This window comes from Lissotriton vulgaris, chromosome 7, assembly GCF_964263255.1.
Source record: "Lissotriton vulgaris chromosome 7, aLisVul1.2, whole genome shotgun sequence".
Classification (NCBI taxonomy): Eukaryota; Metazoa; Chordata; class Amphibia; order Caudata; family Salamandridae; genus Lissotriton; species Lissotriton vulgaris.
The window spans coordinates 419,852,605-419,877,801 of NC_141695.1; the positions used below are offsets into that span (position 1 = coordinate 419,852,605).

The following is a 25,197-nucleotide window of genomic DNA, read 5'->3' on the forward strand; positions in this document are numbered from 1 at the left end:
TAAAAGCAGACAGATAAATAGATACAGTACAACATTGTCGTCACGATCAAATAGATACAATCTAAGAGCTCAGAAAAGCTTTCTTGATATGCTGAACTCAATCAAAAGGAGGAAAGTGTGTTGTGCATATTAACAAATAGCAATTACAAAAATACATTGAATAATCAGTCTATAGAACTTTGAATATCAATTAGCCATGACATTTCCTAATGGAAAGACCCCTCTTTTGAAACTAAGAGCGGCATAACAAATTTTATATGATTGCAGTGAATAATGAAGTCTAAAACCATTCTGAAATGAAATGGGCCTGTGAGATCTCAACAAGGGGAGTATAAAAATTCTTCTTATGAGATAATAAAGTGTGCAAAAGAATTGAAGGTACACTGTAGAATATTTGACCTATTCAGGAAGACGTTCAAGCCCTGGCTCCTTCGCTGAACGAAGCTGACCCTGCCGCCACCCCCCCAGCGCCTTGAGACCCTTACAATTCCCCTGATTGATATTGTCCCATGGCATGGAGGAAGATCTTTCGGCCGCGCTCCTTGAATAGGAAAAGCCACTAGAAAGTGGACGGTGCCCTAACGAAATGTCATTAGATAAAACCTACACTGAGACTTTAAAATATGAGATAAATACAATTGTGTCCCTGTCGGTAGGGGGTAATGAGTGGAGCTGGTATTCAAGCTGAATTGTCAGGAGGTTGAACCCTGATGTCTAGTTGACACCCTTTTCATAGAAACAGCCTTAATTCAGGCTTTGGCTGCAGGTGGAGTGCTGGCTGGATTATTAAAAAAGCCAATAAGGCCCAGGTCACCAAGAGCTCATTTGACATAACGTATCCATGGAATTTTCTGGAAGTTACACAGGGACAAACAATCAGATAAAATCTTCTGAGAAAAATCTAATTTGGGGGTGGACCAAATTTTAACCCATAAAAGGAGGGGAACGAAGCGAATGAAATCTTCCAGGTAATTCAAACCTGCCTCAGAAGGGCAGAAAGAGGTCGAGGTCTCTTGGGGTGCCATAAGGAGTCTTCTAAGAAAATGATTCTCAATTATTTGAAGATTAGAACAATTGAGGTACACCCATACCCCAGCCACAAAGCTGGCAATTGAATAATGTTTCGCTCTGTACAACGCCAGCAAATCCCTAACTGGCTTCTGCCCTAGCTTTGCTGCATAGCGGGAAAGTGCCTCCACTGCCCTATTGATTTTTTGTACCCTCAAGGTAAGGCAGTGGATTTTATTAAATGAAAAGTCATAATCAGAAATCAACCATTTATGGCAGCATGCTTATGTTTGTAAGGCAATAGTTCATTACAAAAAAGCAGAAATCACTGTGCATGTTACCACACATTAGGAACAACAGGCACTTTCTGAAAGTGACATGAGATAAAATAGCATATATTTGCAAAACATTACTAGCTGTTTACCGGTCAATTTATTTTCGCACTACAGAGATTGCATTTAGGTACTTGCAAGCCATTTATCCATATGAAGGCGCAAATGACCAATGATTTAATTTTTTGGGCAAGGATGATAGTCTATATAGGAAAGGGCTCTTTTTAAATGACCATCCCATTTTGGGGGGGATTAATGCAGCTGTTTTCTGTTTTAACTCTGTGCTCTGCTAACCAGTCCCCAGTGCATGCGCTCTGACCCCTAAAACATGTTGAAATTGGCTACTTCTGATTGGCATCTTTAGCTTACCTATAAGTGTCTAGTATCAGCTACAAAGTGTAAGTTTATTGTCACTAGTGGTCTGAAGGACACATTGTGCCACCACCAGCATGATGTAAGGCCTACCACTGTAGCCTGTTTATAGTTTTGAAACTACAAGTTTGACCTGCGAAAATGGTCTCCTTTTGACAGATCTAACCCCCTCCTTTTAAATATTAATGCCCATATAGGAGGGTGCATGGTATTTAAAAGTACACCATGTAACAGTTTAATTTCAATTGTTCTTACAGTGACAAGACCCTAAATGCTATTTTCAATGTAGCAAGTTTAGATGTTCCAAAGGAAAGCACTGGGATACAATACTAAAATTAATAAAGTTAACTCCACCTGGAAACAGCTAGAAAGTTTATTCTTGGACTTTTAAAAAATATTTATTAAAAGGCCAATTCACTGGTAAGCCAGATTTGTACTACATATTTTACAGAAGGTAATTTAATAAAGTCACTGTTAACCTGCTTACCTGCCAAAAGCCTCTAGATGCCGATTTGCATGAGCCTCCAACTGTCACTCAAGAGCTGAACAGCCCCTTTGATGAGGTGTGAGGGTTCTTCCAGAACTGAAACAAAAGCCTTGGGTGTGGGGATTTGCTTTGTCTCTCTGACAGGATGACCATCTGGAAAGTGCCCAGGAACTTAATTAACGTCAAAGAGTCCTACCTTGATACAGGCAGATGCAGCTAACACCTGGACCTGCCTTCTCCTTTGTCCCTCTAGTCAGCCAAGCACCAATCCCATTGGGAGAAGTGCTGCTCCAAGAACTGGTTTTGAGTAATCACAGAGAATGGGTTGCTCATTTCCATGACTACACTTCTAGGTGGGCACAGGATCTCTGCACGGGGGAAGAAAGGTTCAGCCATGTTGGACTTAGGGAGAGAGGGCACTGGAAGATGTTTGCTATAGGACACACAGGAACTGAAAATAAAAGTGTGTAAAGTTACCCCTGGCAACTATTTCCCTTTGGGGACTTCACCCTCATCCACCCACAGACTAGTGGCAGGTATACATTTGGCACCCCTGGGCACCCTCTTCAGAACACCATTGGACCTGTGGAAGAAGAAAAAAGAATTGCACCTGCTGTTGGGACCTGTGAGGAGATCTGAAAGGCTGGGCCTGCTCCTATTTGCACCCATGACAAAGAAGTGGACTACAAGGGCCAGTAGGCTAACCTCCTCTTAAGCTACAGGGGCGTTAAAAGGTGCCAGATGCCCTTTTCCTGAAGATCCAAGCTGACTAGTTCCAACTGGGCCTGCACTGGACCCTGCTGGTAGCTTCTGCTGTGGTGACCCTTGACTGCCAAGTGCTGTTCCTGAAGTTCCAGGGCCCTTTGTTGTACCAAAGTATACGCCTCCTAACATGCTGAAATATTTGAGACTTTTTTGTTTCAAAGACCTTCAGAAGATGGGGACCAACTTTCAAAGTCAATCAACGAATGTGCATTACCATTGCACCAAAGATGCAGGTTGCTCACACTCAGAGCTTTTCCACAGCAGAAAAAAAAAATTCAGTTGGCAGCACTGAGAAGGTATCCAGGATCGTGGAGCCCTACTAGGATACAGCATTCAGTTTTGTACTGCTGGAGTAATCCAAACTCAAAAAAAGACTAAATCAGAAAGTAAAAATGTTCATTGGGCAAACGTGCCAAAAGTATCCGGCCCGCGAGGGACCTTCCTTAGGTGCCAAATTGAATTTCTCCCTCTCTGAGCTTTCCTTCCAAAAGTCAGTGGCTTCACCAGGACTGTGCCTGACTGCTATCTGGCCTTGTAGAACCCATCTCAAACACAGCCTACTGCCTTGCCCCGCTGAGGATTTTTGACTTTCATTTTAGAGGCTCGGTCAGAAGGTAAAACTTCTGACTGGGATGCAACAGGTTCATGTATCCGACCGGTCTGGTCAAGCACAACCAGATAATCGTGGTTGTTGCAAAGCGTTTTTTGGCACTATTTTTATTTAAAACTTTAGCAATTCATATGTCCGGTCTCCCCTATTGGATTTGTGTTATTTTGGTGCCATTCTGCTCATTAAATTGTACTCTATTTTTATAAATTGGAGTTGGATTTTTATTGTGTTGTGTTTTTGACTTTTTATCAGTTTCGGTACATCTAAAAGTTTTACATATTTCTAAGTTAAGCCTGTCTACTCTGTGCCATAGCCACCAGGGGTTGAACTGAGTTTTAAGTTACTGGATCTTACAATAGCATTACTTGTCGTGGACTACCATCCACTTCAACTACTAATCCACTCTCACAGTGTGACCATGTAGTAATAAAATACAATATGCTGTACATTATAAGGGTATTGCAAGCCACACTGGAGTTCCATGACCATGTAAAGGAACTCCTGAGTCACTTTTAATATCCTAATGCTGTATAGCAAATGAAGCATATCCCACATATTCCATACCCAATTATATGGGTATAAATGCAATAGATTACTTGAACAGTGTGGGACTATGCCACTTTAACTGAAGCCTATTTTAGAATCGAACAACTATATTTGGAAAGGACTGTGAACTGGCTTGCCTAGATTTGCTCTCTAGAATAGATAATCCTCAGGAAACATTAACATTTGAAGTTCTTAAAAATTCTGTCTCAGCTTTGGGTGATCTGCCAATCGTAACATTCAGACACTCTAGTGCTGTGCTGTCATGAACAGGTAAGGGTATAGACGACATGGCATGTACCTCCAAGTGATTGTACTGTAGGGTAAAGGATCAAATGTATACATGATATGGGATTATGATGAGTTTATATACAATTATTAGGGCAGTACGTGCCTTGTGAAGTTCTGAGTTGTGTAAAACTAAGTTTTAATGTATTACAACCGAACACCTTTTAAGGTTCTATATAGTGTTGTAATCATGATGCCTCTCATTTTGCACTGTTATTGACTGTATATTTCAGGGATGCCCGCAACACCTATATGAAACATGTGCACCAAATGTGTCATAGGCAATTTTGTAGCACACAAGATGTATCTGAACAGTGGCTATGAGGGGACCTGGCCAATTCTCTTTGCTGTGTTCTGTTTAACCAGTTAAGCTCGGAGTCTGGTGTCAAGGCTTTTCAAGAGCCCATTCTCATCAATATTAACGAGTAAGGATATGTTTTGCAATTCATCCTTGGGACCAGAGGCACATGCAGAAATAGAGAGCTGCAAGGAAGAATGGACATATATCTCAACAAGCACATTTTCAAAGGCCCATTATGAAAACATCTATCTCTCAATGGCATTTGTGACTCATAGTATAATTTTAATTCCTGTTCATTTGGGTTTCCATTCTGGAAAAGCCTGAAACTATGCACAGCAGACTTTTCTTGAATGGGCCCAGGCTTAAATTTCATGCTACAGTAAAGTTGGGATTTCACTACAGTCCTGCAAGAAGAACATTACATCACTGTCCTAGATTAATAATGTATTGCGAGTAAGCTGCTTGTCATATTGGCTACTGCCACAACTAGCACACATTGTGTATGACAGGAAAAGAAATGCCACTTAAATTATTGAAGGGATAACTACCTTGTCAGTTCCCTAACATAGAAAGTCTCTGTCTGAAAATTCACAGTCATTAGCAAATAAATGATTAATAAGTTAATGCATTGCATGGATGGCCTTTAATGCTGGTTTGCAGGAACCTGATTTCATTTGACCAAACATTTAAACCACAAATCAACCTTTAAGTTGACTTACATTAAATTGTTTACAATGATTGTTTTCAACAAGTTTCATTTCCACAGTAAAGAACAAATGGTGATGGTCTGTCCATGTGCCATATAGAATAAAATACAACATATTGACATATTGTACATTAAATGGATATTGCAAGTCACATAGGAGTTCAGTGACCACATAAAGAAATGTGGCCTTCCATCTCTTTCTCCTGTCTGGGTACTGAACTTTCTTCCTGATTTTCAACATCCTTTCAGCCCAAGGTAGGAGGTGTTTAATCATATATGTGCAGATTGGGGAAAAGGATAGAAGGAGCATTTGAACAAATATCCTGATTTTTCTCCATTGCCATGAATTAAGGTGGAGGTATTTTTAGATACTTATTTGCTTAAACTAGAAGTCCTCACCCATAATGAGGTGTGTTTGTTACGTATACTTAATTTAATATAGAATACATCATTGTTTATAATGGTCAGCCACAATTTGAATAACTGATTCCACTGCTCAAGGATATGTTTCATATTTGTTAGTCAAAGTCTAATAAGAAAATGCCTTGCAGGTGGTAATGATCATGTAAATGCTGCTACCTAATTTTCCCATTTTTGATCACTTTCATGTCTATCAAAGAGGGCCACGGGCAAGCCATTCTCTTCGAATAAATAATTTTGCATTTGATAATCTTTTTTGGAAGGAAACATGTAATTGTAATCTCTAATTGTGCATGGTTGTTATGGGACTTATGTTCTCACAAAGTTTGCAGTTGGCTAGTATTTCAACCTGATTTGACTTAGAGTTCAAGCATGAATTAATTCAAGACATTCTTGGAATTTTTCTGGCCGTGGACTGTATTGAACCATGTAAAAGGACTGATCTTATTCTATCTCAAAAAGATCCCTGGAGATTATTTTCAAATACCCATGTAAATGTATTGCATTTAAACATTTTTAACAGTTAGTCCAGGAGAGTAACATTTTTAGTCTGGAAAATTAAAGAATTTAGTGGCCCTACACCTGGAGTATCAGCTATGTTCTATTTAATTGCATTGGAATTATTATTAATATGTTGAACTCCAACATCTAAAAGTCTTGGCACAAAACGTAGTGCTTAATTTATTCGCTCCATAAAGACAGGGCTCGCTTACCTCTGCGGCAGATGGCTTCTTGTTCACAAGGTGCTCAGATCCTATCCCATCCTCACTGCCGAAGTGAAGCCGAACCTCTTCCAATCGGTGGTTGTAGAGCAGTGGCCCACCAGATACATTCACGGGGTGATGCTGGTCAGGCCGGAATGACACGTGCCGGCCTGTGTTGAGCAGAGTCCCACTGACCTGTGAGGAAAGCATCCAGGAAAATGAACAGAGGTAAGAACACATAGGTATGGGAGAAGAGAAGAAAGAACTCAGCCAAGAAAGATTAAAACGTAAAAAGAATAATTAAGGAATGGAGAGAATAAAAGCAGAAATTTAGAAAGTGAGAATGGAAGGCATAAAGAAGAAAGAAAAATTAACAGAGAAAAATAACGAAAGAAAAAATTGCAAAAATGGACAAAAGATAGAAAAAATTATAAAAAGTAAATAATCAAAGAATGTGAAAGAATGAGTAAAAGAAAGACAACAGAAGAAAGAATGAAGATATGAACATCTAAAATTAATAAAACAGCATGTAGTGAAACAGTTCAAGTTTTACATCCCTAATGTCCCCTACAAATAATAATTGCTGAGTCACGTTTTTAGATGTAGTTCTGTTTTTGTAGAAACTTGTTGCAGAAGAAAGTCTACATTTAAGATTTATGAGCTATTGAATTGGACAGTATTTAGTACCTTGTGAATACATTTATTATAAAGGAGAGAAAGAAATCAATAGAAAAGAAGCAGCATAAAAAGTAAGAAGCAACACTTGAAATAGAAATAAGCATGCGAGTGCCAAGCTATTGGCTTTGCCAGTGTTTGTAAAGTACTGTTAAAAACATTTCAGAATACTGGAGCAAAAGCAAACACATATCGGATGGTATTGCAAAACAGCACATTGAGTGCAATGATTTCAATCTTTACAAATTGGATGGCTTATTTTTCAGATAATTTTCCCTCATGTAACTCTGAAAAGAATTAAAAAAGAATAAGGAAGTGTCAGAATGTAAAAGGAAATGCTTGCTTTGGCCTAAATTATTTTCCACAGAATTCAGCCATTTGATCCTCTCTGGTGGCCTGGGATGCAGAGTTATGAGGCTCATGATCTCTTGCTAAAATACAACTTCCTAAAACGCCATCCCAGTTGAATGAGCACAGCAGATGGCCCTTTCCCCAGTACCATAAAAGCCTCCGTGCATCTAAGCTTGCTCTTAGAAGCAATACTGGGATGCAGAAGGTAACACAAAATAAAGCCTACTCTTCAGCCATACCCTAGACAAATATCTGAATCTGAATATGCTGAATGAAAAAGAAAAAAGAGGTTCCCTAAATATGAGCCAGGGAAGGATAGAGGTTGGCCAAGCAAAGGGATCGTAAAAAGGCTGTGCTCCAGGGGAGCGACAAACATAACAAGAGAAATGCAATCCATCTAATAAGAAGCAAGCAAATGAGAGTGACAATAAAGCCAACAAATGCTAAGCAATGGGCTTTCTGTAAGCTCATTGTAAGTTTTTTTGCAGCCAGACAGTGTAGGTGAGACCTAAAAAGAATGAAAAGGAGAAAAAGCCTCTCAATAGCCACAATAACCAAACTAAACGGTAAATCATAAATAAAAAAAGAGGAGAAACAAAAACATGAAAAATAAGAATAATGAGAAACTGTGAAAAAGACATGAAAAGGAGTTCATAACCAAAGCCCTATGTTAGCAGAAGGGCTATTAAAGCACAGGAAAAGGGCAGCTATATTAAAGAACACCGAATAGGAAAAATAGACTGAAGAAAAGTAACAGAAAGCAAGGGAATGCATTCTTGTAACACAATATCTGAGCCTAGAGGAGGGGTTTATGGGCGCGGGGGAGTTTGATTTCTTAATATGTCTTTCAAGTAAAGTCATTGGGAAAAGTGTCTGTAACACGTGTCTAAGAGTAATCTTTTTTATTTAAAATGCATTTTTAGAGATGACAGGTGACCACCAATCCTTGCTCCTATAGGATTAGCCTGAAGCTGCCCTGTTGCGGAAAAAGTCTTGTAGGACAGCAGATTCCAGAGCCAACCGCCCTTCCCCAGGGAAATCACACTGTAATATCTGGGCCTTGTGAGTGACGTTGCTGTTCCTGAGTTGGAGCACGACAGACAGGGCAGTAGACTGAGACGCTGAGCAGCTGCTTCAAGGATTCCTTTCTAATGTGTGCTTCATGTCCTACAGATTTGACCACCTATGAGTTATTTCTGTTTGCTCAGTCTGCTGTAAGAGAGGGAGCAAAGGAACGGGTTTAGGTTCAACAGAACGTTTGAAGGGCATTACCGAATTTGGGTGGGGGAGGGTGGTGGGCTTACTTATTTTTTAATTGGCGACTATATCCCCAGGTAAGCAACGCTAAAAAGTTTCAATATTCTACCTTTGAGCATTATCAACTGGGGAACTAAGAAGGACTGAAAGAGTCTGTTTGGGGAATTAAAAGAATTAAAATCTCACTTTGCATCAGTGCTATGACACTGCATGGGTCAAGGAGAATGGCGACAATGTGCTGGATTCTTCTTAGTGTAACACTGAGACCTTCTAAGTTTAACACTTTGGAATTTGCCCAAATGGAGTCTCGGGAAGAAAACGAACAGTACTTTGGGGCAGTTAGGTTTTAGCTTTTTGTGGAAGCTAAGAACTATGGCCCCGATGTAGGTAGGCCGTTACCGATCGGTAACGGCCGAAAATACCGATTTTCTGCCCTTACCGATCGGTATCCAGCCATCGAGATGTAGGGCAATGAAAATCGTCCAAATCGGTAAATATACCGAATCGGAATGGCTACCGAATCGGACATAATCCGATTCGGACATACCCTGATTCGGTAACAGAAGGAATCGGTAACATACCGATTCGATAAAAATACCAATTCGGTACATGTACCGAATCGGTAGTGACACCGAATCGGAAAAAATACCGATTCGGTCCATGTATCGAATCGGTAGAGACAGCGGATCGGAAAAATTCCGATTCGGATAACCTACCGATTCGGTAGAGTTACCGAATTGGTAAATCTCCGAATCGGACAGAGAGAGAGATGTAGGGAAGCACAGAAATACCGATTTTGCCTCATCTGTCTGATCTTATCCACCCGGACCAGTCGGGATTCATGCCCCACAGGAACACCGCGCTCAATCTCAGACGGGTGCACGGGGTGCTGGCGAGAGCGGACGGCATAGGCGAACCTGCGGCTATATTGGCGCTAGACGCGAAAATGGCCTTTGACCTGGTGGAGTGAGCCTACCTCTTTGAGGTCCTTTTGTGTATGGGATTTGGCCCAATTTTCATTTCCTGGATTAAGTTACTCTACACTGCACCGGTGGCACACGTGGTAGCAAACGGCCACATTTCACGCTCCTTCCCCCTTAGACGTGGCACCCGACAGGGATGCCCTCTCTCCCCCCTTCTTTTTGCACTCTCTCTAGAACCGCTGGCGATCCGTATCAGGACTACCCCTTTACTTAAAGGGATTAAATGGAGGGAGGGGTGGGAGGACCGCGTGTCATTATACGCAGACGACATGCAGGTGTACCTGATGGACCCCGATCATGGCATACCAGCTCTCTTGCGTCTCTGTAATGACCACGGCGAGGTGTCAGGCTATACCATCAATTGGAGCAAATCAGAGTTGTACGCCCTGACGGGAGATCACCCGACGCTTGGTCCGGACTGCCCTCTACGGCTGGCCGGCTCCTCATTCAAATACCTAGGCATCCACGTCACGGGTGACCCTGCTGAACACGAAAGGCTGAATCTCTTGCCACCACTGGACCGCCTCAAACAAGACGCAAGCTTTTGGGCGGGACTGCCGTTGACGTTGTTGGGGAAAGCTGCCTTGTTTAAAATGAAGTCCCTGCCCCGTTTCCTATACATCCTAGACAATACCCCATTCGCAGTACCACAAAAATACTTCAGGAAAGTGGCGGCAGTGGTCTCTGGATTGCTGTGGGGCAACCGCCCGGCGCGTATAGCCCACGCCAAACTTTGCAGGAGCTGGTACGAGGGCGGCATCGCGCTCCCAAACCTGCGTCTATATTATTGGGCAGCACAGCTCAGACCCATCAACCAATGGCTGCATGCATCGCAATCTGATCCGGCATTCCAGGCGGATAGAGCTCAATTGGGTGCCAATAACTTGCTGGCACCGCTTTATGACCGGAGGAAACTTAGACCGCTGGTGGGCCCCACTAGACTCACAGTGGCCACCTGGCATACAGCCACCGCTGCGCTAGAGTGGAAAGATACACTCACTAGGCTCACTCCACTCTGGGACGCACGAGCCCTGGGCAATCTTCGGGTCAGTAAGGGGTTCTCCTGTTGGGATGACATTGGAATCTCCACGGTGGGGGACATGTGGGAACGAGGGGGAGTTAACACCTTCGCCCGTTTGAAAGAGGTTTATGATCTGGGACCACACGAAACCTACCGGTACGTCCAAATTCGCCATGCACTACTGTCGGCTATCCCGGCGGGTTTGACTCTTCCCGAGTCCTCCCCGCTAGAGGATCGCCTCCTGATGGACTATATGATAGAAAAGGCCACCTCCCTCACTTACCGGAAGCTCCTTAACAATTCCCCGGACCCACTAGTGACTCTCAAGGAGAAATGGGAGCAGGAGGTGGGCGCGCTTGATGAGCATGAGTGGAATGAGGCATTGGCTTCCCCTAAGGAAGCGGGAATATCGGCCAGAATGAGGCTCATCCAACTTAAAGTTCCACACAGAACATACTACACCAGAACACTGCTCCACCGCATACAACGGACCCCTGACCCCTTCTGCTTGCGGGGCTGCGGGGAGCAGGGCACATTCTTCCACACATTCTGGGAATGTCCAAGCATACACAATTACTGGCGTCAGGTCCTGCGCACTGTGTCACAGGTGCTGGAGGTCTCGGTGTTGCCGGAGCCGCGGCGATGCCTCGTCAATGTGTGGGAGCCAACTGATTTGTCCCGGCACGGCCGCCTCTGGGTAACATTGGGAATGATGGTAGCTAAGCGGGACATCGCGCAGCGTTGGGGGGTGGCGGACCTCCCGACAGCTTCACAGTGGTGCATTAACATGGACAGGGCCATGGTTACGGAAAGGGCGGTATACTTGAACCGAGCTTGTCCGGGCAAGTGGAACAAGGTGTGGTCCCCGTGGAACGCCTACCGGGGTGACATCTGCGACCCACTGCCAGAAGAAGACCCGCTAGACTCGGAAGATGACGACGGGTTGGAATGAGGGGGGATGATCAGGGGGCGGGGTCTTTCAGGAGGGGATGGGGGGGGGAGATGTTTCATTTACACCCTAACTTGACTTGTGGTAGCGCATGAGGTTGGCCCAGTTCAGGTATAATCGCATGTCTGTCTGGCAATATGCATAATCAAGGATCATACTGTGACTTCCCGAAGTTCGATTGTTCTTTCTTTAGGTTTAAAAAACAGAAAACGAAAACCTCATTCACCAAGCATGGAACATTTGCATTTAACCTTCGCACTCTCTTTGCGATCTTTATTTCAAGGACTTTCGAATTAATCTGCACTGTGTGTATTTTTAAAGATCGTTCTCATATGACACTTCAATTAGCGGCCGGCCCGTTCGGGTTGTAGGCGACAAGCTGTGTACAACTGTGAAGGTATAATAAAGGTTTTCAACAACAAAAAAAAAACAAAAAAAAGAAATACCGATTTTGGCTCAAAATCGGTATTTCAAAATCGGTATTTACCATGGATTACAATCAGGTGGTAACCAACTTCAACCTATAAAAATAGACCCAAAATGCATTGCAACTTGCAGGATGGCTGCTTTTTATGTCATTGCAAGGCAGCTACGGCTACAGTAGGAAGGAGAGAGGGAATGGCAAAGAGAGAAGCAGGTCTACAGACAGAGGATCACCCTGTTCATGCTCACAGAGGCAGAGATCCTACAGAGGTACAGGCTGGACTCAGACACCATTCTGGAGCTCATCAGGGACCTCAAACCACTGTTGGACCACCCCACCCCAAGGGCACACGCCATCCCAGCGCACGTGCAGGTGCTATGCAGCCTACACCTGCTTGCGCCTGGCAGCTATCAAAGTGGAGTAGCTGCTGTAGGAGGGGTGACCCAGAGCAGCCTGTCAAGGTTTTTCCACAAATTCCTTGACGCCATGATACACAGGATGGACCAATACATCTCTTTCCCTGCAACCCACGCAGAACTGGTACAAACAAAAGCTGACTTTTACCAGATGGCACAATTTCCCCAAATCATCGGCTGTATAGATGGCACGCACATTCCGATTTGCCCCCCTGCTGACACAGAATACATATACCGCAATAGGAAGTCTACGCACACCATCAATGTGCAGGTGATCTGCAATGCGAAGTGCACCATCACAGACCTGGTCGCAAAATTCCCAGGGAGTACCCACGACTCCTACATTTTTCAACAGAGCGGCATCTATGCACGGCTGACGGCTGGCGAATTTGGTGAAGGATACCTCCTAGGTGAGACACATCATCAGACTCCCATATCACAAAGTAGCTAAGTGAAATACATGTATGCATGTGAGTAATGTTACCCCTTTTCCTTCTAGGCGACAGTGCATATGCCCTCCGCTCATTCATACTCACCCCCTACCTCAACCCCTCTACACCCAGCCAAAGGAGGTATAACCGGGCCCACAAAAGCACAAGGAATGTAGTTGAACGGACCTTTGGCATCTGGAAAAGCAGATTCAGATGCTTGCACAAGAGTGGAGGTGCAAGGCAGTATACCCCCATCACCTGCTGCAAGATCATAGCTGTCTGTGCAATGTTGCACAACCTTGCGGTGAAGAAGGGCACTGAGGTGGAGTTGTCAGACTACGAGGACCATGACGACGACGTCGCTGTGCCACAAACACAACCTGCTGGGGTGTCTACGCCAAGTGATGGCAGATACAGACGTGAGGAGATTACAGAAAACTATTTCTGAGTGAGTACAGATGCACAGACAGGTCAATGGATGTTAGGAAATTAAATATTTAATAATGTTGCAACAACGTTACTGCACTGATGTGCAACAAAAGAAAATGTAAACAAAAAGTTGTTAAATGTCAATTGTCCGGATTGCCTCACCCGCCCTGGCAAGCTTATTTTTTGCTGCGCTTAGCAGCCCCACTGGGATGTGGCTCTCCCCCTTCTGCATGTCCAGCAGCCTCAGCAGAGCGCCTGCTGCTCCAGCGTGGCTCTGACACTGCGCTGGCCGGGCTGCTGCGGCTGCTGCTGTCCCCAGCCTCGCCCAGGTCCAGGGCTGGATTGCCAACAGTGTTTGAAATTATAAGTGCCTCCATGGCGGTCGTAATGCGGGCCATGCCCCTAGTGACCTCAGCCGTGTTCTGTGTCAGGCTGGCCTCCATATTTGCCCCACGTTGGCATAGCTGGGCGGTAGCAGCAGCAAGGCGGTTGATTGCCCTATTATGCATCCGTGCATCCCTGCGGCGAGAGTGCTCGTGGTCATCCAGTTTGGTACAGAGCTTCGTCATGGCAGTGGTCATTCGGCCAAGACCTGTAGCAATGTCCTTATTGCTTTCTGCAAATGCCTTAAACCCCTGCTCCATCTCTCCCATCTGCAGGTTATGCAGCCGCAACTGGCGCTGGCAGGCCAAGATGGATTTCGCCTGCATCCGCTGGATCTTTACCATACTGCCCTCCAGCCCTTGAAAGACGCTGCCCTCCCGTGCTGGAAGTGCACTGCTGGATGTTGTGCGTCTCCGGGGATTGCTGCTGGCCTGCTGCGTGGGCTGGGGTGCCACAGGTGTCACTGTGTTGCTAGCTGGGGCCAGACCCGCTGCTCCCTCGATGGGGTTCAATGGAGCTACAATAATACTCCTGGCTGGAGATGTGGCAGGTGCAGGGTGGCTCTGTGGTGGAGAGTTATCTGGGGAGAACTGCAATGGGGGCGTGCCAGATAGTCGGGGGGAGTGTAGAAATGTGAGGGAATGTCCAAGGTCCTCCTCATTTTCCAGGGCACTGGTGTTCTCATCCGCCTCCTCCTCCTGTGCTGCTTGACTGGTGCTTGGCCCTGCCACGCCACTGCCAGATGGTGCTGCTGCTGGTGCATGACTATCTCCTGCTCCTCCGCCTGATGGTGCCCCTAGGTATAAAGAAGCATTTGTGAATTGAGTGCTGATGTATTACAGTCACTTCAATTAAAGCATTGCACATATCATTTAAAATACTTTGATTGAGTTTCACAGTTCTTTTAATTATGCTTCTGCACTGGCATTTGTGCCTAGTTCTGCTGACTACATTTACCATGATGCATTTCTCATGTCTGTTGGTAGCAGTACTGGGCTGGGGTTTGGCTGTGCATTGGGTCTAAAGGGGAGGTGTCTGGTAGGGTGTGTCATGATGCGCATGCTTCTTACCTTTAGCTGTAGCTCTGGCTGAGCTATCCAGGTCCCCAACTCCAACCACACTCTCCCTCTCAATGGTAGTCGCCACTAGTTCCTCCAGGTCAGTGAGGGGTGGCGCCGAGTTCCTGCCTCCACCAGTGAGTCCTGCTTGCCTCTGCAGCTCTGCCAGTTTGCGCTTTGTGAGGCTGCGGATATCATAGAACCTCTTCTTGAGGTCGTCAAGGCTCCTGGGGGTGACACCGACTGCATTGACTTTCTCCCCTATTTCGCTCCACAGCCTCCTCTTCGTGCTCTCAGGTACAGTGAGGGACAGCCTCCCAAACAGCTGCCTGTGTACCCTCACCACCTCCTCCACCAACACTTGCAGCTCCATGGTGCTGAATTTTGGTTTCCTCTTGTGCCCAGCCTTCTGGCTCTCAGTGCTGCTAGCCATGTTTCACAGTGCTCTGGATCCTTCTTCCACTGCTGCTCACTGTGAATGCTCAGCTCAGGCTGCCTCTCCAGAAAGTTTTTAATGAGCTGCACCTGCCTGGGTAGCCACTCCCTGCTAGGGTGGGGGAGGGTGGTTCCACCTCATTGGCTGTTGTCTTTGGTTTCAGTTTGACTTGCTTGCCGAATCGGCATTCACCGATTCGGTATTTACCGAATCGGATTTTACCAATTCGGATCTTAAAGATTCGGTAAATACCGAATCTGTATTTACAATGCGTTCCTATGGGCCTTTTGGCCATGGGGGTGTATTGCGATTACCGATTTGGTATTTGCCGAATCGGTTGTAGCCGATTCGGTAAATTCCGATTCGGTGAATGCCGATTCGGTACGTATCGAATCACAATACCGATTCCTACCGAATCGGTATTTTTCCGATTTTTTTTATCTACATCTCATTTTCCGATTTCAAAATACCGATTCGGTGCGATTCGGTATTTTAAAATTGGAAAATGCGTATTACCTACATCGGGCCCTATTTCATTATTGTTGATTTCTTAGGAGAGGAGAAGTCTGCTGAGCAAATAGAACAGAGGTGGCTCCTCCTCAGGAGCGGTGTAGCATCACCCCATCTGCTGCGAGAGCAACAGGCTAATACAAATAGATTGGCATATCAATGCCATTTTATTTATTTGCTATTGCACGTGCTACGCACTGTGTACAGTGCGAGGGTGGGGGCGGGGCTGAATTCTGCAAATGCAGGATGACACCACTGGTCTACTGTGCCCATGTTGGATTGTCCAGCCGTCTTGCGACCACCAGCCCAGCATGCGCACTGTAAACCCAGCAATCCACAGGCTGTGAAGAAGCCTGTGGAGTGCTGGCACAGGCCTCTAGCCTCAAAATTAGCACTGGGTGAGCCTGCTCCCACCAATCCTGGACCTGCTTTCACAGCATGAGAGCAGCTCCAGCATTGGTTGGAGTTGTGTTCCACAAGCAGGAAGGAAGTTCTTCCTTTTCCTGCTCCTGAACAGCAAAAAAAGTGCTGCACTGATCGTGCGCCCATTCCTGAATGTATGGTGTCATGTGCCTTCGTGCTACCATTTTTTATTTAGGCTAGCTGCCACTGTAATAGAATGCAATACATGAGGAGGTGGAGTTAGGCCTCATGCACGATGCCCTCTCTTTCACTTTGCTTCTTGCAACGATTCCTGGATGGCACCAGGCGAACTGCTGCTACAGCCAAGACGAGTGTCCTGCACCACTCAGGCGAAGAGGACATCGGTGATCTAACAAGGTTACTGCGAGATCCTTGAATTGCACCTAGGGCTGATTTAGTGACATTTTATGCTGGGTTTGCGGCATAAAAATGAAGTAAACTCAGGCAAAATGTTTGTTTGGAATTTACTTTCCAGTGCAAAATGCGGTTTGTGCTGGAAAGTTGTCTAAAAGTAACACAAACAGTGCTCTGTGTTGCTTTGCATTATTTTGCAACAAGAGGGGTTTGCATGGGTGGTACATGGGTGTTCTCATGCAAACACCCATGGTTTTTGATGCGAAACCCTATCACTAACAATAGTAGATATGGTTTTGCACGAAAGCATAGGGCCTCTTGAGATAGGCTTAACCCCTTCGACGCGGATGACAAAGCCAGCTCGTCATGGGCGTTACCTGCGCTGCGCGCATGACGAGCTGGCTTTGTCACGTAAACCGCGATTTTCGAATCTTCAGCGCGTAGCGGGAAAACCCGCTAGCGCGCATGCGGTTAAAAAAGGAGAAAGGCCTTAATTTCTCCAAACATTTCCAACTTTGTTGATATTGCTGATAAGCACACATCCAATGCGTGTAAAATGTTAAAGTTTGTCTAGGTATAGGTTTTGTACTGAAAAGGATACTCTTGCTGTACAAAACCTATGCTAAACATGACACAGACACCTTTGCACTACAATGCAAAGTTGTGTGCATGGCACTAGCGCAGCGCTTGAGAGAGAGCAGGATAGGGCCATATCTTAGTAAATGTGGTTTCCTGTTCTCTTCTTCTCACACAATGCAGTACAGCAGGTGCTGCGCTGCATTGCATGACAGCTTTGTAAATCTGAGCCCTAGTGTCAACGGCCAAACGGGATCAAGGGATACAGACTATAATTTAGTGGAATGCTTGCCCCCTTGCCTTGCAGACTCACTAAACCTTCACAAGAGCCTGAGGAAAGCAAGATGTGTTGCAAGTGCAGTCGCACCACAATTCTCTTTGGAGCCAGGCCAGAGGGAGACTGCTGGAGGCAGCTGCTGCGCCACTCTGAAGGTGGGCCCCTGGCCCATCTTGCCAATGCTGAAGCCCAGCCCAGCAAATGGAAAGGGTGTTCAAATGTGGTCATGTGTGCTCAGCAGTCCAGTCCCTGCTGCAGCATGGTACAGCCCAGCTTTGCCTCTGGGTTTGTGCGGAGGACAGGGTGATCTGGAAGCAGACGGGTACAGTAAGGGTACCTCTGCGGCAGAAGGGTACAGTAAGGGTACCTCTGCCTGGCACAGTAAGGGTGCTTGAGCCAAGGACCAGGAGCCGAAGGAGGTTCCAGGAAACCGTGACGGCGCCCCGTTAGTCCTTCAGGCGGTCGGGGGGCCTGAACCGATCGGGGGTGAGCCACACCGCTCAGCCCTGACAGGGGGGGGCGGGAGTATAACGAGGATGGTAATGTGTTGCACCGTCAGAGCATTGACTCGCTGTGCAAGATGGCTCCTTAGGCATGTGGGACAGCGAGGGGCTGCCTGCTTTGGATCACCCATAAGATGACCCACCATAAACGTCATACCTGTGTTGTATGAAATAAACCTGCAGCAGTTCTTTCCGACAAATATGTCTATTGAGTTTCTTTGGGGTGGGAATTGTAATTGTGTATTGTACAAGCAGGCAGGAGCGTATGGCGGTGTGGGCACTATGCCTCTGGGTGCTGCTCTTTCCTGCTTGAGCATCGCCAGTCTAGCCTGCTTACCGTGTCTGATCGACAATTAGGCTACCCTCTAGCTGCTCAAATGTTACATTGAATGGCCCATATACCCATCCATAGCTATTAAAGCCCTCAACTATACTCCTAGGACAGAGAGGTAGACTAAAAATTGGCCCACATCCCTCTCTGTATGTCAACATCATTTCAACGCGGCTAATTCACCATATTTTAGGCGTCCTGGATAAGCGAATCCAATTTACGACACTTATGGAGGTTCAGTGCAGTCCTCTCCTCAATTTTCCAACTGCAACGGCATGGTAGTGCAACTGGAATGATCCTCCCGCCTACCATTCCTTTTAGAACATGTCAGCGGCCCCTCTGAGTCACCCTATGACGTAGGAGTACCACTCCCTGCCCGCAGTAATCAGAGTGGAATTTTCCAATGCAACTTTAGTGTTTGTACTCTTTCACCATTCCCTCGAAGACCACCCAATCCCCCACACTTACCTCCCTCATGATTTGTATCTCTCTTTTTTACCTGTCCTGTAATATAACAGGTTTATGAATTATATCATGTCACACATTCTGGAACCCCAATACATGACTAATCCCATATATTTCCCACCGCATTCGTTTAGTTGCCCTATTGCATTGAGGGGCCCATTGCCCACTCATTGTGTCATATACAGTTTAAAACACCCCCATCCATCATGTATTACCTGCTAGCTTCCCTTCCCTTGATAATCACAGTGAATCTTTGCTGTTAGGTTCACTCCATAACCTCTAAGAAACTAATAAGTAAACTGCTGGCCATGGATGTTATTTAGCAGCCACCAGTTGTGAGTCCTGGCTTCCCTTCTATGACCGCTAGCACTGCGTTTGCGACTCCTGGGCTAAGAGGTCTCTAAATGAATGCTAGGAACAGAAATTGAATAGTGCTCTCATGCGCCTTTCGAAAGACTTTTTACCCCGCAGCAAGCAAGGACGTTTGACTGCCATAAATTAATTCAGCAGGGGAACTCTGAACACTGCAAGGAAACAAAATGTTGCCACCATTCCTTAGCTGCCTTTGCAGAGCGTTGTTTGGGTGGTGCGCTCGAACGGAAAATAACAGTAGCAACAGGGCATGGAAGACGAGTCTAGAAGAGGGGGGAAAGACACACCAGGCAGATAAGTGAGACACAGAGAGAGGCAAAGACACGCGGGTGTGTGTGGAGTTGAAATAAAGATAGATAGAAACTAGTTTGATACAAACTAGTTTGAGGGAGGGAGAGACAAATAGGCGGTGAGAGAGACAGGCGAAAGAGAGACTATAGAGAGAAGAAGACAGGTGTGTCGGGCAGACAAGTAAGAAAGATACTGCTTAGAGAGACAGAAACAAAGGGGCGACGGGTTTGACAAAGTTGATAAAGAGACAGTCTAGAAAGAGGCAGCTGATAGGGTAAAAAAGAGACAACTCAGAGAAAGAAGAGATAGGTGAGAGAGAGGTGAGAAAGAGACAATTCAAAGGTACAAAGAGGGAGAGTAGGAGACAGGTGTAAGAAAAGAAACAATTGTATGAGAGAATTTGAGATTTCAGAGTGTGAGCGGGGTGGATACATGTGAAAGTGAGTGAGGAGTGATGAGAGAAACAGGATAGTAAGAATAACGGAGAGGTGGGGGATGGACAAAGAGGCATCAATTAGAGGTTGCCATGGGTCGCAGTTGCGACTCTTTTGCTTACCTTTTGCAACCCATGACACTGCTTTGCTATCCCATGGCCTCTCTAGTGGCGAAATCAGTGGCTAGAACACATGGGCTGTCACACTTGTGGGTTCCATGGCTCCTCTACAGGTTTTGGGTTTCTGCCAATTTTCTAACTATAGCAATAATGAATAATAGTCTATTCCTATGTAACTGGGCAACAAAAATGGAACTCCAGGATCTGTACCGGGACATTCACTGACAGCTGAGGTAAGTTAATCAAATGCTTTTAGGTTTAATTCTATTTTATTGGTTTTCATATGAAGAGGTCAAAACAAAAAGACATAAACAAAATGTAATCCTCACTTACATCCACCAGCAGGCAATGTAAGTAAAGAGACAAATACAGTATAAATTGGTAGAGGAGGATGTAGCGGTGAGGGGTAGGATGGGAAGGTTAATGTATGCTGTGCTCGCGTGTTTGTGTGAGAGAGCCTGAGTACATGTGAGTGTCTGTTTTTATCTGTGATCATGTTTGTGTGAGTGAGCGAAAGTTAGTGTGAGTGGAAATAAATAAGAATGAGTGTCAAACATGTTAGAGTAAATGAAGGCGTGTGAATGAAGGTGCGTGATAATGAGTGAGAGTGAGTGGCAGTGAGTGATCAAGTGAGATTGAATGTGTCAGAGTGAGTGAAAGTAAGTGAAAATGAGAGAATGAGAGCAAGAGTGAGTACAAGTGAGTGTGAGCAAGATTATGAGTGAATGAGAGTAAGAGAGAGATTGTGTGTGACAGTTAGCGCACTTTAATGAATAAGAATGAATGAGTCAGAGTGAGTAAGATTACGTGAGCTTGATTGACAAAGAATGCATGAGTGAGAGTAAGAATGGAAGAGTGTGAGTGAGAATTTATGAATAAGTGTGAGTGAGAGTGAGTGTGAATGAGTGAGTGAAAGTAAGAGTGAGTGAGGATGAGTGAGTGTACATGAGGGAGAATGAAAGTGAGTGAGTGAATGTAAGTGAGCCTGAGACAGAATGTGTTGTTATGATTGCAAGTCTGCAGTTGACAGTGGCATACTGAAGGTCATTCTTGGCTTATAGAAGCACCTACTGCAATAGGCTAGCGATGGCATACTAGACACAAAATACTGAATTGATGAAAAGCAACGTTCCCCAATTGGGATTTGTCCCCTTTAGCACTGCCAGTGTCCCTATCACACAGGATATATGATCTTCATTAATGTAAATCAAACATTCACCAAGCTTCAAAAGCAGTATGTTATTTTTCAATGGTGGTATTCAGTGTTCTTCATCCCACTTAATATAAAGTCATACTACTTCATATCATGTTAATCAACAATAGAATTGTTGTTTTATATCATCCCATCCCAATGGATTTTGGTCCGATGTAGCCCTTTGTCAGAAGATACCAACTCAGAAAATAAATATATATACACATGAGGAAATAACAAATCTGAGCCGCCCGGCTGAGATAAACAATAAAAGAGTATCAAGCAAATAAACGATAAAGTAACCAACTCATGTATAGCTGTCGAACAAGTCCTGCATGATGTTACAGACATGATTCATAGCCACCATATGTAACTAATTCTAACTATCAACTGCAAACGTGCATAAATTCTTCAAGGTGTAAACCAAAATCAACAAAATAACCTTCCAAGAAAGTATCTTTAATCTAAATGAAAGAATAAAATACTTATGGAACTCCCATTAAAAGTGTGCTAAAATCGAGTAAGTGAGGCTCGAGTGACTGCCAGTGGCTGAGATTAATTTAAGCATTCCACCCATCACCTTGGATGGATAGGTTTTTATATAGCGCAATATCACCGCCAGGTCTCGAAGCGCTTTGCATTGGAACCCGTCCTGGTTTTTCCCTGTGATATAGCCCCTACTGGGTATCCCCAAGGTGAAAGCCAGGCATCCCTCCACGGGGGGCCGTAGTGGAGATAAAGCAAGCTATTGCCCAGAGTTGCAGAGTGTGAACCTGTGATTCGAGTAGGCACCGAAGCGAGAATTACTGAGTCCATAGACATTTTGGGCTCAAGACCGTGCCGCGTCGGGAATTGAACCCTGGTCCCGGGTCTGATCTCAGCGTCCGGGTCTGCCGCCTCTAACCAGTGAGCCACACTTCTCCACTTGCAGTTGGTGCCCTAATGGGTATGCCCAAATGGGTATGCCCAGACGTCGGTGCCATGATCACTGTACCACTGGAACAAAGCTACACCTGACTGAACAGTCCGGGAGGACTAGCCTTAGCAGTCCAGGCTGTACTGTTCCTATTGGAGCAGGGCCAAGACTGACTTGCATATAACTGAGTCCAAACTGAGGTGGCAAGGTGGATGAAAAATGAGTGACTGCAATGTGTCCCAAGTGATTGCCAGCGGCTGAGATTGATTCAAGCATTCCATCCATTACCTTGTTGTAGTTACAGAATTAGGCAGGTACAAACTGATTGTAAGTGTTGATTGGCGAAAGATCTCATATTCGACATCGCAAATCATTTCGCAATGACTATTTTGTACTCCTGGACACTACTGGAAAGCTCAGCGGGCAGGAGGCAAAGTGACCCTGAGGTACTTCCTATTGTGACATTCTGCATTGGCTAAACACATTTCACAGACAGAAGAAGAAACACTAGAACTGTTTAGAATAGAGCTTGTGACTCACATTTAAGCCAAAAGGCAGAGCAGGCCCCAATTAAAACTAAATGGCAACAATATCACCCAGCAGAGAAGGAGAGCAGATTATAATTACTGGGGCGAGGCTAAAACGGACCAATCAAATTACGTATTTTCAGATATTGAAACATTAATGGGCGGAACATGCAGAATGAAAGGTATAATTAAGTTAGCTTTAATTATTTAGTCAGATGGGGTCTTTCCGAAAGCTGCAGAACAGAAGATGATGACTTGCTGAATGCTGGGGAGAGATGCCGATGCTTTGTAGCTGATGAAGTATCAATTGCGGAACCTGAATAAGAACATTCTATACTCATTTAATTGGGTTAGATTCAAAGATTGCAGAAGAATCTCGAAGAGGAAGAGAATGTCAGAGAGGGGTGTGGCGCAACCGTCGGTATCTCAGAGAGGGTAACTATCCTTTCCTGATTCCTGTCCTGAAGTCTTTGTCTCTTGAGTCTATCTCAGGGGACCCCCATTAGCCCTTTGGCCAGGGGGTTGGTCTTCCACATCATTCTTGGTAAATATAATTTTCTGTTATATGCTAAATGTTTTTGATCTTTTCTCTCCGTCCTCTCCCTTTCCGGCATTGATTATTGCTTGAGTCAGAGATAAATGCATTGTGTTTACTGATTGAATTTTCTCTCCAATGAATGATGGTGACTGCACTGTATTGAGACTGTTCGTATACACCTAAAATTTTAGATAACATTTTGAAAACTTCTTGAGTATGTGGTGATTTACTTAAAGTATAGAAAAATTAGTTGATGTTAATTATCGCAATCAACTAGTTTCAACTAATGGTCCATCGACCAAAGGAAAGAACTTGTTGATCTGCGAAGGGTTAGTTGAACATTGAATTAAGGTATTGAATAAACTAATTCTAAGCAGCCTGTGAAATTTTAATAATACTTGAAACCCACCACCAAGCGCTTTATCCACGTTGTAAGTTTATGGGCCCAGGTGAGTATAGTAGTGGAGTATCTGTTGTTGGTGAACAGCTGGATCAAACCCACTGAGATGTATCTTTGACTTCAAAATGTGTGAATGGGGTAGGAGGAGAGCCATACAAAAAGCTCAGAAGCTGTGGGCACCCACCTGGTTATTTATGGTTCTTTGGTACGGAACTTACTACATGCATACCACCTCTAGCAACCGTCTTACTCCCTACAAAAAGGCAACAAATGCCTCACATGGCTGGAAAAGGGATGAAAGCTACGAACCAGTCCTGCTGACATGATGCCACTTTATGTGCAAAGGAGGCCGATGCCTTCTCCAGGTAATCCTGCTGTTAAATGCATGAAATCTATGTATTAGTCAGTATACGGACACCTCAAACCAGATGCTTTTGACAACCATTTTACACTTATATGGAGTAATGCAGACCTGCTAATTGGATACCACTGAGACGGAAGGACTGGTCTCCCAGGGGAATTTCCCATCTGATCCAGCTATTCTCTGATGAAATACTTACAAGCTTCTGGTCTCTGTGCTGAATTCCATTCAGAAACACACTTAAGGGCCACATGTATCAACCAATTTTGTGTTCGCAAAGGGGCCGGTTTGCAGAATCGGCCTGTGTGCGAATGCTAAAAAAATGCTTTTTCCATGTATCAAAAGCCATTTTGCGATTCAGTAATTTAGTACTGAATCAAAAAATGGGTTTGCGATTCAGTATTTGGAAGGGGCATGTTTAAGGCGTCCCTTCCAAATAGCAAATCCTAATGGTATGTATGAATGTTTTGTGACCGTGAATGTGGTCGCAAAACATTTGGAATATACCGCCTACTTGAAGTAGGTGGTAACCCCTTCCCCTTTGGGAATGGTTGTAAAAAAGTTTCGTAAGAGGAGGCAGTGGTTCCGTGGAGAAGTGTGGCTCAATGATTAGAGCGGCAGACCCTGATGCAGAGGTCTAGCCCGGGACCAGGGTTCAATTCCCCGCCTCGGCGGCTCAAAAATTCCATGGACCTGATAATTCTCGCCTTGGTGCCTATTCCGATCATGGAGTCCCACTCTGCAACTCTGGGAAAAAGCTTGCTTAATCTCCACAACGGCCCCCACAACGCTAAGGATGCCTGGCCTCCACCTTGGGGGTGCCCAGGAGTGGACGCCTCACAGGGAAAGCCAGGATAGGTTCCACAGTGGTATTCGTGCAAGCGCCTTGAGACCCTTGCGCGTGAGTAGTGCGCTATACAAGTATCAATTTTTACCATGCTCTTACAAAATGAAAAGAAAACTTTTCTTTTTTTTTTTAAATGCAACCCATTTTCCTTTAAGGTAAATTAGCTGCATTTAAAAAAAGAATTGCTTTATTTAAAAGCAATCACGAACATGGTGTTCTGCTGACCCCAGCAGGCCACCATTCTCGTGATTTTAGTGATTCCTAGGGGGTCACAAATTGAGATCTACCTCATTAATTGTAATGAGGTAGGTCGATTTGCGACTCACTAGGAATTCATAAATGGAACTCATCGAGTTTCATACATTGAAAATAGCGATTACCTAATTGCGATATTGATAAAATCGCAATTAG

The 25,197-nt window shown here is 44.8% G+C and overlaps 1 protein-coding gene across 1 annotated transcript in view; it reads right to left on the bottom strand.

The window, feature by feature from the left end:
• CA11 (carbonic anhydrase 11 (inactive)) overlaps window positions 1-25,197 on the bottom strand; it is a 768,903-nt gene that overhangs the window by 82,790 nt on the left and 660,916 nt on the right. The window contains exon 4 of the mRNA XM_086928698.1: window positions 6,546-6,731. Coding sequence (XP_086784824.1) covers window positions 6,546-6,731 — 186 coding nt within the window. The remainder of the gene's footprint in view (window positions 1-6,545; window positions 6,732-25,197) is intronic.